At 42.4% G+C, this 14,006-nt stretch overlaps 1 protein-coding gene across 1 annotated transcript in view; it reads left to right on the top strand.

Annotated features, from left to right (window-relative positions):
- Positions 1-1,309: 1,309 nt before the first annotated feature.
- The window catches only part of LOC119652629 (deleted in malignant brain tumors 1 protein), a 459,104-nt gene continuing 446,407 nt past the window's right edge, over positions 1,310-14,006 (top strand). Inside the window, exons 1-2 of the mRNA XM_038056876.1 lie at positions 1,310-1,754; positions 1,810-1,978. Of these exons, the coding sequence (XP_037912804.1) occupies positions 1,679-1,754; positions 1,810-1,978 (245 nt within the window). The 5' untranslated portion in view covers positions 1,310-1,678. The remainder of the gene's footprint in view (positions 1,755-1,809; positions 1,979-14,006) is intronic.

The raw sequence follows: 14,006 nt of genomic DNA, 5'->3' as shown, positions 1-14,006 counted from the left end.
ACTCCGCCTCAGAGAGCGCAGGATCTTTCGCTACTGCGCCAACATCTTTAAGAACGAAGACCGCTTCAAGTACATTTCCAACCAGATCTTCTATGAATCCTGTCAAACCCCACGCATCGTCACCTTCGTTGCCCGTCTTGCCCTCAACTTCTTGGTTAAGTGCCAATCCCATCCCACTCCCCTTGTCGCCAATGCCATGCAGATCGAGATCGTTGAAGATAACCTTCTCCGGACTCATCTGTTCCCCCAGATGCTTTTATCCCTCCAGTCCCAGAACCGTCTGTTCGATTCCCTAGGTAGAGTAGTCTTCTACACAGGCAATTTCTCCGACTCCCAATTTTTTAAACCTACCCATCATTAGCACCCCTCCCTGCTTTTAATTCCCATCCCTCTCCCGCATGCCTCCCATCCTACCCCAGTCCTTTTTCCCTCCCAGTCCCATCCTCAACGAGTGGAGGTTTTTTTCGACTTTTCCTCCAAAATGAAATGTAAATATCTTTTTTTTTCACATGGCCTTTTTAGTAATAAGTTAGTTTAAGCTTTATGTTATACCTTAGATTAAGTTTAACTGTTAAGTTAGCTATAAGTTTATATTCACTAATTCTAGATAATAAAAAATTTTTGTTTTTCGCTAAAAAAATTCTCACAAAATTTCGCGGCAGTAATTCCAGCTGATATCAAGTATTATAAATTGAGTTTGAAAGACAAACAGATAGACGGATAGACATTAACTCGATCTTAGAAAGGCTTTCTTTCGTACAAAACTGAATCATGCGGTACACTTTCCACAATAATCTACATAAACGATAGCTAACCGAACCAATCTTTACATCATTTTGCCAACAAGGAATGTTCCCCCCCTCCACACTCGAAAACTTGCAGCTTCCACTTTCTCTATCCACGAAGAAAGGCTCAGCTGGACAAATATTCCTAGCCCAACCTGTTAATTAAAAATGAAACGGCAACATGTGAATGAACTCCTTAGTACACAGAAAATAAAAAGCTGGGAAGAGTACTATTGACAAATAATCTGAATCAGCAAATTTCAAAGATGCTGTTTTCTCAGCATGCAGCTCATTGGGTTCTTGTTGGCACGGGAGATGAGGAGTGCCACAGGAAGATGGCATTGCACAATGTTTGCCATTTACATCCTTTCACACGTTTCGTGTCCTCTTATGTGGCGTGTATCATACTCTTCGACCCGATTCCTATTAATAGCGGACTATGTGGATGTCAGGCTATACATGACAACAATGAGTGAATGGATGAACGGATTTCCTCAGTTGAGAATCCTTTCGTGATAAAGATGTTGAAAAAGTGGCTTTCGTTGGAGTTTCATGGGGTCGAATTTATCTAGTGTTTTTTAAACGGTTTCGGGAATTAGTCGGCGAACTTTTAAATTCTTGTTAGGAAACGGTACCAAATGTTTCATAAATCGTAAAATTTGGGAATTTCCATTGGTGAATAAAAAAAACTTCAGATTTTAATTGCGCTCAAGGTAGTCGTGACTGTGCCAAATTTGATTCGTTTCGCGGTCTTGATTGGAAATCTGACCCTTCCTAACTATATTACAAAATATTGGAAATTGCAAAAGATTTAAAAATGTGAATTAGAATGTGAGTGTGAAATAGGGAATGGAGATTACTGTTAGTAGAAAACTAATCAATTGTAGATCAAAATGATAGCAATTCATGCCGTTTTATTGGGATTACTTGCTCCGTGCATATGGGGATTAAACTTATCACATAAGCAAAGTAAGTTTCAATGCAAGTCGAGTGCCATTAAAATGATATTTGTCATATTCTTTAGGTTGCCAGTGTGTTTACTTGTCTGGGACGCAGGGGAAAGTTTGGGGGAAGTTTATGATTTCCTCCACAGAGGTGAGGTATAATAAATCGGAGTGCTTGCATGTATTTATTACCGGGACAGAACACGAAATCATTGAACTTCGATTCGATCTAATTAATTTACGGAAAGAGTAAGTATGAAGTTTTGCTTTTTTTTGTTGGTTTCATTACTTATATTAGAACACATAAAATATCAACATCCGAAGTAAATGTTTATAATGTTCAAAGTATCCGATGATCTTGAGAACGAGCAAGCGGATGATCTCTATGTTCGAGTATGTGCAATCAATACATCACATACAGTTTAAAATTAAAACGAAAAATAAAATTAAATATAAACAACCGGAAGCTGGGCGCTTCAGGTATGAAAGGTTTTGTTTGCTTCTTCTGTGAGTATATTTAAGTGTAGAACTACTCCATTTGTACCTAGCCCGTTATGTATTTGTATTTAGCATGTCTGACTACCCATTTCAATGTGATATTGATTTTTAGTTGCAGTAAATTTACAGGGGAGAGTCAACTTTGAGCTACTGTAACTTTGTTAGTAATAGTGTGATTTTGATCAAACTTAGGGATAATATGCTTCATATTATATTTTATACTATTACCAACTGAACACTGGGATCAACTTCAGGGGGGTTCTACCCCCAAAAATAGGGTAATATACTATTATTAATTTAATGTGAATAGATATCGATATGGAGAGTATTTTGAGGCCTGGACACCATACAGAAGGAGCTTCATGATTTTTTTCAGATTTTTCGGTTGGGTAGTTTCTGAGAACGGCTCTGTTAAAGAAATCATCACTTTCCACCACTCCCACTCCCTGCCTTTTTAGCAAATTTCAAAACTAAGACCGTCTTCGAAAAGTACTAATTGAGACCTTTTATTTGATATCCCACATGACTACATTCGACGAAAAAAATTGTACACCCCCCTTTTACATAAATTCAACCTAGAAGGATATCACTCACTGCATGTCTGGGGGTCTACAGTTCCCACCTTCTTACCAACTTTCTTGTGAATCGGTATAGCCGTTTCTGAGTAAATTGCTTGTGGCAGACAGACAGATAGACATACATTGAACCGATTGTAATAAGGTTTTGTTTTGCAAACAACACCTTAAAAATGGTCCCCGTCTGCCCGCCTGATGTCCACCTGTTTAGCTGTGTCCGTGCACGAAACTATATACATATATGTATATGTACTTAATTAAATAACACAAGTCCATCCTATTGGACACTACCCGCAAACTCAATTAGGATATACATACACGTATATTTCTCTGTTTCCAGTCATTTATACTAATATACAATAAACAAACAAAATGTCCCCATGCGTCCACCTCAGTCGACGCGGCAGGACGGGCCCCGGTCCTGTCGAGAAATGGGCAAGGGTTCTTGACGCATGGACGGCGTCAGGACGTAAGCAAGTTAGTCCACACACAACGAACTAAACAAATACGTGTCTGCACGCTAAATGTTGGTACCCTAACTGGAAAGACCGAGGAACTCGCAAGAGCCCTTCGGAAAAGGTGCATTGACATCTGCGCTCTGCAAGAAACCCGATGGTCTGGTTCCAAAAGCTGCGACATTGAACGCGAACGCGGTAAAAATGGCTACAAACTTCTCTATTTTGGTAACCCACACACTCAATATGGTGTTGGCATTGCCATCTCAGAGGGTTTCCGTGATGCATTAAAGAAGTCGAACGATTTGATAATCGGCTGATGAAGCTCACCATTATATCAGCTGATCGCACTATTCACTTCTTCACCGCGTATGCACCACAGACAGGCCGACCTGATGCCGAGAAAGATGCCTTCTGGCAACTTCTCGATGAAAAGACTCGCCACGTGCCTGCTGACGATTACATAATCATTGCCGGCGACCTTAATGGTCATGTGGGCGAAAAGGCAGGTAACAGGTGCCATGGGGGAAATGGGTTCGGAGCGCGCAATGAAGGTGGCGAGCGTATAATCGATTTTGCGGACACCCATGACCTTGTACTTATGAATACATGGTTCATCAAACCATTGTCTCATCTTCCCATATTTTATAGTGGCAACAATAAAACGCAAATCGACTATATTCTCGTAAGACGCCAACATTTTACCACTGTCACTGATTGCAAAGTCGTTCCCTATGAGACCATCGCACCTCAACATCGGCCGTTGATTGCTGTCTTGCGAATTAAGCCACCGATAAAACACTGGCCCGCCGCGCATTAAATGGTGGCGATTTGGTGAGAAGAAAGAAGAAACGATCTCACTCATACGATTGCCAACCATTACGAATGTGGAAGAATCATGGAACCAAATGAAAGACACGATCCACAAAGCGGCCTCTGCAACCTTCGGGGTCACCAACCCGGGTAAGCGGTACATCAACCAAGATACTTGGCTTTGGAATGATGTTGAAATGAAGGTCCGTGAAAAGAAACGCCTCTACCACAAATTTCTCGACGATAAAACGCCTGCTAATTGGCAAATTTATAAGAATGCCAACCGGGAAGCAAAGAAAGCGGTCGCTGTCACCCGAGCGAACCATTTCAAAAATCTTTACGATAAACTGGACACTCGGGATGGCGGGAGAGATCTGTATCGACTTGCTAAAAGCCGTGATGAACGCACACAGGATATCGAACAATTCTGTTGCGTTAATGACAAGAACGGTACTTTGCTTATTGATCGGCGAGCCGCGACGGACAGATGGCGAGAATACTTCGAGCAGATTTCAACTGAAGAATTTGCTCATCCTCCACTTCCACAATCATTGCCGACATTTGGAGCAGTTCCACCAGTCAGCGCAACTGAAGTCGAGGAGGCAATAAAACAAATGAAATCGGGGAAAGCAACAGGACCCGACGACATCGCATCAGAGCTCTGGAAAGCGAAGAGCTGGTACCCAACACTGTGGCGCAGTGAATTCTTTAACCGGGTTATTCAGGAAGGAAGAACACCATCTGACTGGCAAGAAAGTACCACCGTTCCAATATGGAAAACGAAAGGTAGCCCAGCAGAATGTTCAAATTACCATCCGATCCGGTTACTTTCCCATACCATGGGGGATTTTTGAACGCATTCTTCACAACCGTATTCGCGAAATAGTTGAAATAACCGTGAATCAAGCCGGATTTGTCAAGAACTGCGGAACTACTGACGCAATACACGCTGCGCGGTTACTCATGGAGAAACACCGTGAGAAGCATCGCCCTCTTTACATTGCCTTTCTGAATCTAGAGAAAGCGTTTGACCGTGTACCACACGAATTCATCTGGTATGCTTTACGACAACACTTCGTGCCAGAAGAACTCGTGCGCTGGGTTCAATTGCTCTACCACGATCCGAAAAGTAAAGTTCGAAGCATGGCGGGTGTATCAAAACCGCTTCGTGTCTCTGTTGGAGTTCATCAAGGAAGTGCCCTCTCACCACTTCTCTTTGTCCTTGTTATGGACACCGTCACACGGGATATCCAACGTCCAGCGCCCTACACACTGCTTTATGCAGATGATGTTTTCCCAGCATCTGATAGCAAAAATGATCTCGAGCAACTTGTTCAAAAATGGAATGATCGCCTCATGCAACACGGTCTCAGATTGAATTTAAGCAAAACTGAATTTTTGACGACCGATCCCCATGAAACAGGCACAATCACTGTCAGCGGTAGTGATCTGCCCAGATCTGAGCGATTTAAATACCTCGGGTCAACGCTATCAGCCAATGGAGAGCTGCGTTATGAAATTGCTTCACGCATTAACGCAACCTGGATGAAGCGGCGTTCCACAACTGGTGTCCTTTGTGATCGACGTATCAACGAACGTCTCAAATCTAAAATTTACCGCAATGTTGTCCGTCCAGTCGCTCTCTATGGTTCTGAGTGTTGGCCGACCATAAAAGACAATGAACGACGTCTTGCGGTAATGGATACGAAGATGCTACGTTGGACTAGTGGCGTGACACGTTTAGATCACATCCGAAATGAGGATATCCGCGATCGTTATGGAGTTGCACCGATCGTGGAAAAGTTGCGAGAGAGGCGTCTTCGATGGTATGGTCACGCAATTCGTGCAAACGAGAATTCACTTGCAAATATTGGTGTGAACATCGAAGTCGATGGTAAACGACCAAAAGGCAGACCTAAGCAACGGTGGCTTGATACGCTGGATGGGGATTTTAAAGCCTCGAGATTGCACCCAGATCAGGCATTCGATAGAGCCAAATGGCGAAGCCGATCACAACGAGCCGACCCCGTTTGTGAACGGGACAAAGGCTGAAGAAAAAGAAGAAGACCATACAGAAACCGTCACGGTGGCGTATGGGTCACAGATTCGACTGGTGGAGTGGCGATATGGCCTTGTGGTCGACAGGCCACTGTACTGCAAGTCAGGCAGCCTGTGGCTTTGTGTGGACGAAAATAAGTGGTGTATATGGATACAGCTGCTACGCCCCACCAACTTTGACAATGTCTGAATTCGAGCAAATGCGTGATTATCTTGTTCTCGACGCAAGGGGACGAAGTCCAAAGGTGATTGCTGGTGATTTCAATGCTTAGGCTCTAGAGTAGGGTAGCAGAGAATCAAATGCTAGGGGGCGCAGTTTAATAGAAGCTTTCGCCCAGATGGACATGGTTTTGGCTAACGAAGGTGTTGTAAACACCTTCCAGAAAGGGGGGTCAGGCTCAGTTGTAGACCTGACCTTTGTCAACCCTTCCCGGACGCGTGGTATGTCCTGGTGCGTCAGCAAACGCTACACCCACAGCGATCACCAGGCAATATTCTTTGAGACATGTGTCGAGCCTCAGGGCAAAAAGCTATCATGCCCGAAACCGGAAAAAGATTTCAGGCTGGTTTGCAAAATCTTTGGATGAGCAGACCTTCATAGAGGTGTGGTTAGATCAACCTGATAAAACATGCGCCTCTACGGAAAGAGTCGTCCATCTGGCACAATGCATCGCCAGAGCATGTGACGCGTCCATGCCTAGGAGGTGCTCATTCCCCCGTAGAAGACCAAACTACTGGTGGAATGATGAACTGACCGGTCTTCGAATAGCCTGCCAATGAGCCAGAAGAGCGGCTCAAAGTGCGGTAGGTAGAGTCGACCAAGGGCAGAAAGAATGCGCTTACAAGGCAGCCCGCAAAATCCTCAAGCTCGCCATCCAGCGAAGCAAGACAAAATGCTTTAAGGAGCTCTGCTCAGAAGCGGACGTAAACCCGAGGGGGGAGAGCTTATCGAATCGTGGTGGGACGATTCAGAGGTCGTTCATCTTCGCAGATCACCCTGGATCCTGGACGTGAAAAATGCATTCAATTCGGCCAATTGGTATCTAATACGCAAATCCCTAGCGAAAGTTGGTATTCCCGACTATCTCGCTGCTATCGTCGATAGTTATTTAACTGAAACGAGGCTCTGGTATGACACCGATGACGGACCCCAGGAGCACGTTGTTTCCGCGGGTGTCCCACAGGGCTCCGTATTGGGCCCACTACTGTGGAACATCATGTACAACGGTGTACTTAATCTTCCCCTACCGGGGGAAGCCACAGTGGTGGGTTACACTGACGACATAGCACTGGTTGTTGTCGCGAAGCGAAGATGCTGAGTTATACTCAATCGAGGCAATCAGTGCTGTCAAATGCTGGTTAGAGAGCTCTGGCCTGACACTTGCGGAGGAAAAAACAGAAGCGGTACTTATCACTAAGCGCCGGAAGAGAAATTACGCCTGTGTTAGAATCGGGAATCATATCATCACTTCCAAGCCGACCATCAAATACTTGGGGGTTGTGATAGACACGTGTTGCTCAGCTATAAGAAATACGTACAGTATGTTTGCGATAAATCATCCACTGATAGTATGACCCTGGCGAGGATGATGCCGAACGTTGGAGACCTCTAGGTTGCTTATAGCTAGCGTGGTGATCTCAATCATTCTCTATGCGACCCCAGTTTGGAGCGAGGCATTGCGGATTTCAGTTAACACTAGCAAACTGAATGCAGTCTACAGGAGGACAGCCCTGAGGGTATGCTCTGCCTTCAGGACTGTCTCAGATGATGCAGCATTCGTCATTTCTGGAATGGTGCCGATTGACATCTTGGCAGATGAGATGGTGAACATATACAATGCGAAGCCAACGTCTTCCTCATCGCGGGCGAAGAAGACTGAAGGGGAGAGATCCATAAATAGATGGCGATAGTGGTGGGGACGCTCAGGAAGGATCAAGGAATGGTTGGGGAGACGACACGCTGAGATAAATTATAATCTCACCCAGTTTCTCACGGGACATGGAGGATATCTCCAATACCTTCACAGGTTTAAATTTGAGACCTCACCCGACTGTCCAAATTGCGATGAAGTCCCAGAGGACCCAGAGCATGTATTTTTCCACTGTCCGAGATTTGTGAAAGAAAGGAGGAATTTAGACGAGACTCTAGGAGAGGTGCTGGTACCAGAAAATCTGGTGCCGAAAATGCTAGCACATCAAGAGAATTGGGATGCGGTCAACTGCATTATCGCATCTATCCAAAATAAACTGCGAAAAGCAGATGTGAGGAGAAGAACGCGGTCACGTGCGCCACGTATAGAAGAAAGGTAACGAAGCTAGAGTGAGCTAACTCTGCCCCGTGATGTAATACCTTATGGTGGTTCCGCGGGGCAGGGAGGGAGTCAGAAGTGGTTTAGTGGGTAAAAATCCCACACGTTGGTTTGTCCAGATCAGTGGCTTTTAAAATTTCCTCCTCCTCAAAAAAAAAGACAGGCAGACAGACAGACGGACAGACATTGAACCGATTTTAATAAGGTTTTGCTTTGCAAACAAAACCTTAAAAAAACCGACTAGGTTTCTGTATATGTTGCTATCCAGCTTTTCACTCACCACCAATTCACCGCTCCATTGATCTTCGCAATTCCCGTTTATTCCTACATGTTGTACCCTTCGCGACTTTTTTGAGTTGTTTCTGGCTCTCGTTGGCTAACTACAAAAAGGGAAAAGCATAAAAACAAGAACAAAATTAAAATCCCCAAAAAGTTCAATATGTTCATATCCAGCAAGGAAACTATATCAATTGTTACGCTTGTATAAAAAAAGGTTATAAGGGGTAATCAAGAAATCGAAGACAAAACGAAGAAAAGAATAAAAATGCAAAGAAGCAGAAGTACAATTAAGAAAGCAAGACAAAGGTGAGCGCCACGTAAATATCCCGATGATATGCAATTTGATACCAAGATAATAAATATAGTGCCTTTTGGAGTTCATAATTACCTTAGTACTGTTTTCCCATTTTTCAGTACATTTAATAAATAATTCCAAGTCAATGTTTGGAGATATCAATTTTTGCCGAATGGCAAAATGATCGAAAATTTGAAGTGATAACGTTATGCTGCGTGTGGCAACAAACAAAGTCCCGGTTTCGATGAATACACTCCACAATTGGACACAAAGTGGAGTGATCCATTAAGGAAGCTGGCAATTCGAAAACAACGCGACATGAGTTGTGATCTAATTTGTTACAAGATGCGACCTTCTTGTCTTCCACCGGGACAACGACTTCAAGTACACCTTCTTCTCGGCACAAGGACGGTTATTGTATAATATCCCACATGCCTCTTCAACCAGTAAACCTTAACCTTAGCGTTGGTTAAATATTCAACTTCAGGTCAACAAACAGCACATTTCGTGAAAAAAATATGATTCCTGAAAAGCATTGTAGGAAGCTGGGAACGAAGTTTCTCCCGATGTGATTCAATCGATGCGTTGTTCTTTCAGCTCTAATTGCATACAAAACATTGAAATTAAAATTGAAGTTCAAATGGCTGATTTTCATTAGAATCCTTTAATTTTTCTTCCTGTGCCAATACTTTTGTTGCACACAGCTGTATTCACTTTCTTTGCTTTCCTTTTGTGATTTATGTTACGTGGAAATCAATATTTTGTAATGTCTCATACATGTTTAGATGCAAGTTCTAAAATAGAATATAGGCATACACGTTACAAGATATAAGTATGTATATGACACAAAATACAACAACAGCAGAGGTGAAAATCATCCCTTTTAGAACCTTTTTTCATATTTTTAGATACCATAATTACGGAAAGTAAGACACAAATGTTCAAAATAATTGTGCGGACATTATGCTGAACAAATAGAAATAAATAATTTTTGCGGGGAAGTCTTGCCTTATCTTGTCTTTTTATGCTTTTCCCTCTTTGGATTTCTCATTTCGATGGAATGTCCCAGTCTTCTAGGATATAGACTTGGTTTGGATGGAGTCCTAAATCAACAACTAACGTATTAGGTTAGATACTCTTTTGATTAGCCTTTTGCTCGTTTCTCATCGAGTCCAAAGTACAGACAATTTCTAGGCAGCACGAAGCACATCATCGAAGACGCCTCCTTCGCAATATTTTCCACGATCGGTGTAACCCCATATCGATGCGGGAAGCCCTTATTTCGAATATAATCCATTGGCGTAATGCAATGATCAAACATTACATTTTTGTCTCCATTACCTTGAAGTGGCGTTCACAGCTTTTGGTCTTTGGGCCACTGATACGCCGATCCCAAATGCCGCGAGTTGTAGATCGCCACCTCGTCCATGTTGCGCTGGTGTATGAAACAATTTCAGAGTATATTTCACCGAAGACTGATAATATTGTTTTTAAGGTTTTGTGTGAAACAAAACCTTATTAGAATCGAGACGGTGTCTGTCTGTCCGTCTGTCCGTCTGTCCGTCTGTCTGTCTGTCTGTCTGTCTGTCTGTCTGTCTGTCTGTCTGTCACACCCGATTTATTCGGAAACGACTAGACCGATTGTCACGAAAATTGGTGAGAGGATGTAATCTGGTGATCCCTTTACATGCAGTAAGTGGCACCATCTTGTCTTAAGTCTAAGGGGGGGCTCCCCATACATGTGAAATGAGGCTGCAAATTTTTTTTTCACAGAATGTAGCCATGTAGGGTATCAAATGAAAGGTCTCAATTAGTACTTTTCGAATCTGGTTCAATATTTGATATTAAATGAAACATAGGGGAGTGAGGGTTCAAAATATGACCCACAAAAAGTGTAACAGGTTTCGTTCTCAGAAGCTATCCAACCGAAAAATCTGAAAAAAATCACAGTGGTGCATCTCTACAAAATCTAGGCCTCAAAATATATTCGGTTCCGATGTCTGCACAAATAAAGTTAATAATAGTATATTTCCACATTTTAGAAATTTACCCGGCACCTCCCCTTATGTTCATTCCAGAAGTACAAAATTTGGCATGCGTGTAATGAAGAACATAATGCACAGTTTGGTCAAGTTTGAAGAAAATCCAATTATTATTAACAAAGTTATAGGGGGTGAAACTTTACAATTTTTTGTGAATTTCGTGCACTCTACACCTGCATGACGTCATCATAACATATCAATTCGTCAATACCACACGGAAATGAGTTCTTATGAATTGGGTCGCAGAGAATTATTTTGTTTTAGTTTTTTAGTTATTTGTCAACCAGACATGTGTGTATGTAGGTATATAATATATGCGTGCTAATGAACTTTGCGGGTAGTGCCTAATTCAAATAGATATAAGAAGTAAATCGGAAATATGGGTACGATCAATTTATATACGTGCATATATGTGTACAGTATTCGGTAATAGGCAGTTTGTTTGTTTAGGGTGAGCGTGATATTTATGGCTGTAATATGTACGTATGTCTCGTAGTTTGGAAAAATATGAAGGATTATGTTGGATTTGTAGCTATAAACGGACAGAAAAATGTGCGTTGAAGTTTCTCACATAAGATGAACACAAAACCTTTATACCCGAAGCGCGAGCTTCCGGTATTCCGACTTGTTTTGATATTTAAATCACTCAACTCCATTGAATGTGTCCGCTTCAGTGGAGTAATGATCAAAAATGCTGCTGTATTCAGATCCAGTCCCATGCCGTATTGCATAAGGCAACCATTCAACTTTTGGACAAGCTAGTGTAGATTAGCTTTTCCGGTGTTTCTGTCCTTAATACAATTTCCTTATTTCCTCCAAACCATTGGGACCGGCCATCAAAAACTGTTCTATTTAAATTCAGTCTGAGACTGTGTTGCATGAGGTGATCATTCCATTTTTGGACGAGCTCGTGATCGTCTTTATTATACAGCAATATAAGTGATAATATAAGACACAACTCTGGAAAGTTTGACTGCAATCCAACTATTACTAACAAAGTTCTAGAAATTCAAAGTTGTATATTCTACGTGAATTCATCGTGGTTCGACATGTGTGACGTCATCATCATATAAACTGAACTCACATCACACATGAAGTGGGTTTGGGTCACGGTATTTATCAGGGTTTAAGCGCGAGGTGTGATGAGATCGCCTCTACCCTACGTACGTTAGTACCAGTGGCATATGTATGTTTTGGTGCGTGCAGTAAACTGGAAATATTCAATGTAGTTTCATATATATCAGATTTACCATATGTACACACCAGTATCCGGTAAAAGCCAATGTTTAATTAGAATGAGCATAATATATATGGCTTTAATATGTACAAAGATCTGAAAGTTTTGAAACACATACATGAAGGAATATTTTGAATTTGTAGCTACCTGCATGGCATAGAAAGTTCCTCATATAAGATGAACACGAAACCTTTATGCCTGAAGCGCCCAAATTCCGGTATTCCAGTTTATTTTTCCCACGCCTTGAAATAGCTTTACGAAAATTGTTTTAAGCTACGGAATCGTCCATCCTCATGTAGGGGGCCAAAAATTCTTCGGAGGATTCTTCTCTCGAACGCGGCCAAGAGTTCGTAATTTTTCTTGCTAAGAAACTAAGTTTCCGAGGAATACATGAGAACTGGCAAGATCATAGTCTTGTACAGTACAGTCTATGGTGAGACGTTTCGAGCGGGACAGTCTTTGTAAGCTGAAATAGGCTCTGTGGGCTGACAACAACCGTGCGCGGATTTCATCATCGTAGTTGTTATCGGTTGTGATTTTCGACCCTAGATAGGAGTAATTGTCAACGGTCTCAAAGTTGTATTCTCCTATCCTTATTCTTCTTCGTGTTTGTGTTTGACCAGTACCGTTTGATGTTGTTGGTTGATTCGTCTTCGGTGCTGACGTTGCCACCATATACTTTGTCTTGCCTTCATTGATGTGCAGCCCAAGATCTCGCGCCGCCTGCTCGATCTGGATGAAGGCAGTTTGTACGTCTCGGGCGGTTCTTCCCATGATGTCGATATCGTCAGCATAGGCCAGTAGTTGGGTGGACTTGAAGAGGATCGTACCTCTTGCATTCACCTCAGCATCACGGATCACTTTCTCGAGGGCCAGATTAAAGAGGACGCATGATCCCCTTGTCGTGTGACTCCATACAATTTACGAATTCGCGATGACAACGACAGAGAGGGAAGAGGGCATTTTTTGTTTGTTTTCTACTATTGTTCTGCCCAACTGCGGTTAAGAAGCAACATTTTGAGCCCTGTTATGATTTATATAGTAGCTTTCTTTGTTATTTTTCTATCGTTGTGTTTTCTTTAATTAAACAGGGAAACAGTGCTTCTCTTGCTTCCAATGACACCACACTACTGACTACGAGCTAGATATAAGTGGAACCCTAGTGTAGCCAAATGCTCTTACATAAAAAATTAAAACCTTCTATACCTGAAGCATCGAACGTACTGGCTTGTTTGGTCTATTTTGTGTCAGCCTTAACTCAACCGCTCTTTTCGATTGGGCACTATTTCCCCCTTACCTTTCGGTAATCGTCTCGAAAGTGACCAACTATTTGCTTTTAGACGTCTGTTAGTTATCTAGGTGTTCTCCCCCTTGTACCACTTTGTATACAGTAGGGTTTTGCCTGCCGGAGTCATTTACTCTTATTCTTTATTTTCTTCTTAATTGCATGGTGCATGTTATGCTTGTTTTTAGTGGATTCCAACAATGCAACAATTTTACCCCCAAGCGGAATAAAGGATGACTTGTGTAGGTCAGAATTCTGTTTAGCAGCCTTTCCTGTACTGGATGACTTCCATTCTTACTTCTTCAAGCTCCGGGATATCTAGAGAGCTCTTTCACTCACGTCTCACAATGCTCTAGGTATTGAAGAAGATTCTCGTTGAGCTTTCGCTAAATAGATCCAGCCTCCGATCCAGAGAGTCCTCTACGATGCTT

This window comes from Hermetia illucens, chromosome 3 (genome assembly GCF_905115235.1).
Source record: "Hermetia illucens chromosome 3, iHerIll2.2.curated.20191125, whole genome shotgun sequence".
NCBI classification, from domain to species: Eukaryota; Metazoa; Arthropoda; class Insecta; order Diptera; family Stratiomyidae; genus Hermetia; species Hermetia illucens.
The sequence above is the reverse complement of the archived record's forward strand: the minus strand, read 5'-3'. Positions and strand labels throughout refer to the sequence as shown.